Raw genomic sequence first — 3,736 nt, 5'->3', positions numbered from 1 at the left:
ATATGTAAAGCACAGGCTGTCCAGGAAGAAGTGGGTACTGTGCACAATGCCTTAAGGATAGAGTCAGCCTTGTACATTGTTTTACTCTGAATGTCTCTATTTCATAGTTAAATGTGTCTGAATTAATGATTACACAGACTAAGGAAACAAGAAGTCAGTATATTCCCATAGGTTCCTTAAAATGGATTTACTTTTGTGGTTTGCTCTTTGAGTTTCTTCGAGAATTCAACAATGCAAGCATTTTCAGAAAACATATCTTTGAATGGACAACTGTATTAACAAATGTCAATAATAAAATATCCAATCTTTCTTATAAACATTTCCTTAACAAAAGTTTACAGAGAAAAACACGTCATAGAAAACCATGGAGTAACTGCCTCTTGATTTTGATACTGTTCTCTATTTCAGCAGAATCCAATAAGAAGAAAGTGAAAGAAGTTGGTTATCTTTTCCGTGTGGTTGTTCTTAAAGGTAATACACAGTTCAGGTCTTTCTTGTCTTGTAATACCTGCCAAGCCTGGGGAAAAAAGTACAAGGTTTTAAAAGGCTCAATAATCTTTGCCATCAATACTTAAATACCATTGTAAGCAGTAAGCCTCACAGATCCACAAAAATAAGGTTGATATTTTTCCACTTCTTGAAAAGAGAGGAGGTTTGTTGTTGTTGTTGTTTTAAGGGAATTACAAATCCAAAATGTATACAAAATGAAGTGAACTACTGAGGAAAGTACAGCCTTTCAAGAAGAGAGCGGATTTGTACAGATTGAGATAATATTATTTAAGCACTACACTGACATTCTGACTGCAAAATAATTGTCTCAACATGTCAAAGTTCCTGATACAAGGTGTTATACTCTGGCATTTCCAGAACTTAATTGTGTCTTTAAAACAGTTTTTTTCAATTTTCTTCTGTATTCTAGTGTGAATTCCAGGACACATCTGTCACATCTGTTAGGCCATGAACCTACAAATAACTGCAGTGACCCTCCTGTCTTTACACATAATTCATTTAAACCACAATGTGTAATAACACCACAGGAAGAATAATCTCTCAAGGGCAATGAGGCAAACAGATTCCTTAGGCTTCTTTAAAAAAGTTCAAGTTATTAATAAGTAATTGCAGTTTTAAGCAACTGTCATTCCTTATGGTTCCTAATAAAGAGGAAATTTTTTCAGGGCCATAACACTCCAGGATATAGGCTTCCAGACAGCTAGGATCAAACAACTGCTTTTACAGATTTTACTGATTTCACAGAACAGTGAGAGCACCCAAATTACTTTGCAAACCACTGCTTTAGCAGATTCACAAAATCAAGTATTTTATGTAAAAGTATGTGAACAGTTCAGTATTTTGTACACTAACATGGTTAAATAGAACAAAACTGACATTTCTTTGTAATTCTGTTCAGAAGTTACCCTTTTCTGACTAAGGCAACATCTTACAGCATTTGTCTATTAAAAATATCTATCATTGATTTCCTTTTTGCTGGAGATGCCCTCAAGAAATTCAAGGACTTGATTAACTGGAGTAAACAGGAGCCTCCAATGACAGCATACCAGAGGAGTATAACTAATCCCTTAGTCATAACTACATTATGACTAGTCAGAGACTAGTCTCTGGCTATTTCAGAAAACTAGAATTTGAGCTTTGATTCCAAATGCAATGCTTATGACAGGAGACAAGCATAAGAGAGAGGTGGTAGCAAGGATTTTTAGAAAAAGGATGTTTAACCAAGGCCTAAATCTTTTCTTGCTTCAAAGTGTCCTTGCCTCCTCTGCTGACTGGAACAGTGAATGCTCCAGTTTGAACTACTTGTGTTCTAAAATTATGAGTGTGGTCTCCCTAAAGAAAAGTACCAATTTAATTCAGTTGTCAAAAGCCAGCAGAAAAAACATTGGTGGCAATATTTATAAAAAAGGCATAGTAAGAAGTATAAAACATTGTTTATTACCAGTCAAATTCATGTAGGAAGAAATAATGAATGAAGATAAAGTTGTAATTCTAAAGCTTTTAACCATCATTAGAATTTTACAGACAAAAGAAAATCTAAGACCAAGGGTTTACTATTTCAAGTACCCATTTCAACTTACGCCTGATGCTTGATGGCAGACACTAATAAATACTCTTACTAAATAGTTTTCCACAAAATTTTTTAAAAACCACATTTCTATTATTTCTATAGTACAAAGCATAAAAATATTCATAACACAAACATCAGAAACAGGCAGGTTCAATGACTAGCATTTGTATAAATATCTTAAAAACCAAAATGACTGGAAAAATTAAATGAGATGTATTTTTTACCTTCTGAAATTCACCTTTGATCATAGCAAACTTCTGGTTTTCATGTACAGCTCTGGCAGTGTTTGTCCTGTCAAAGGGCTCTGCAAGATCAAACAAAACATTAAAAGTGTTAAAAAAAATTTAGAGCTAGGCTGTCTTCACTGAGCAAGTAATCAGACAAAACTCAGAAGGGTTAACACATCATTGCTTCCCAAGAGTGTTTTGAATGGCTGATTCCACTCTGCTTCTCAATCTTTGTTTCTACACAATGTTCATCCAAAAAAAAGCCCCAAACCCTGAATGCTCTAATGGTATATAATCCATAATAAAGTCAGGTTATTGTATCTGTTGAAGCTTACTATGATTGTGCTGTATTTATGCATCAGTAATTATTTGTTACTGCTTAATAGTCTGTGATAACATATCAGAACATGATTTTGCATACTAAAATGTTTTGAAACTTACTACACAGGTGCCTCTTGGAACTGTTCCCTTTAGATTCATCTCATTCAACAGCTTCTTAGTGAAATACAAGGAGTACCGTAAAATATTTACTACAACTTTTTATATAAGATGTATCAACTGCTGTAAAAATATATTTTATCAGTTCATACCTATTCTACAATATCTATTCATAAGTTAAAAGGAAAACATCACATAAATTGTTTTTTTGCTAATATAATTAATAATTTCAAACTTTTTTTAATTGAAGGATTCAAAAAGTACTCCTTGCTACTGATAGGCTTGCCAACATTAAAGCAATAGATACTAAAAAATTATGATGCAGAGACTATCCATTACAATGTACTACAAAACAGATTTTACAGTCTTTTTTCCCTTACTAGAGAAACTAGTAACATGGTGTACTTCACACTGGCAGAATGTATGAAAGTCCTTAATGGCCACAGAATCTCAGAAGTATTTCCTAGATCAGGCAGTTTTTTTGTTTAGTTGGTTATGAATTGCTATAGTAAAATAAAGCATTAAGCAGATATCAGAAGGGCTTATGCCAGAAACTGGGACTTCAAATTTGGAACACGCTCCATGGCATTGGGTTTTTATTTCTGCCAAGTATTTAAATTCACAAAGAAGTTGTTTCATGCAATAAATGTTGTATTTAGCAAGCTTCTAAAAGGTTTCTCTTCAAACTACTCAAAGTTTTCAGTGGACATTTACAGGCAGATTTATTTTGCTTCAGAACACATCATACATTTAGATTGGAACAAAAAACTGGCAATGAATAAAAAAGGTACAAAGTCCTCTAAAGTCAGTCACATAATTTGACACAGTGGCCTACTGCCACTAAGAATTCCATGTCCAGTAGAGCATTTCTTTTGTGTGCCTCAAATGTGATGTTAAATGTTTCTTTAACACTAGGACCTTACATACATTATGAGGAATCAAAAGATACATATTTTTTAAAGCAACAAGAGCAAAGCTGTACAATCTTCTG

The 3,736-nt window shown here is 33.5% G+C and overlaps 1 protein-coding gene across 2 annotated transcripts in view; it reads right to left on the bottom strand.

The window, feature by feature from the left end:
- Positions 1–442: 442 nt before the first annotated feature.
- PAPD4 (PAP associated domain containing 4) overlaps positions 443–3,736 on the bottom strand; it is a 43,203-nt gene continuing 39,909 nt past the window's right edge. For both annotated transcript variants that reach the window (XM_009706742.1, XM_009706743.1), the window contains exons 13-14: positions 2,305–2,384; positions 443–517 (exon numbers count right to left, since the gene is read on the bottom strand). In XM_009706742.1, coding sequence (XP_009705044.1) covers positions 443–517; positions 2,305–2,384 — 155 coding nt within the window. The remainder of the gene's footprint in view (positions 518–2,304; positions 2,385–3,736) is intronic.

The sequence above is a fragment of the Cariama cristata genome, unplaced genomic scaffold, assembly GCF_000690535.1.
Source record: "Cariama cristata isolate BGI_N322 unplaced genomic scaffold, ASM69053v1 scaffold21238, whole genome shotgun sequence".
Classification (NCBI taxonomy): domain Eukaryota; kingdom Metazoa; phylum Chordata; class Aves; order Cariamiformes; family Cariamidae; genus Cariama; species Cariama cristata.
The sequence above is the reverse complement of the archived record's forward strand: the minus strand, read 5'-3'. Positions and strand labels throughout refer to the sequence as shown.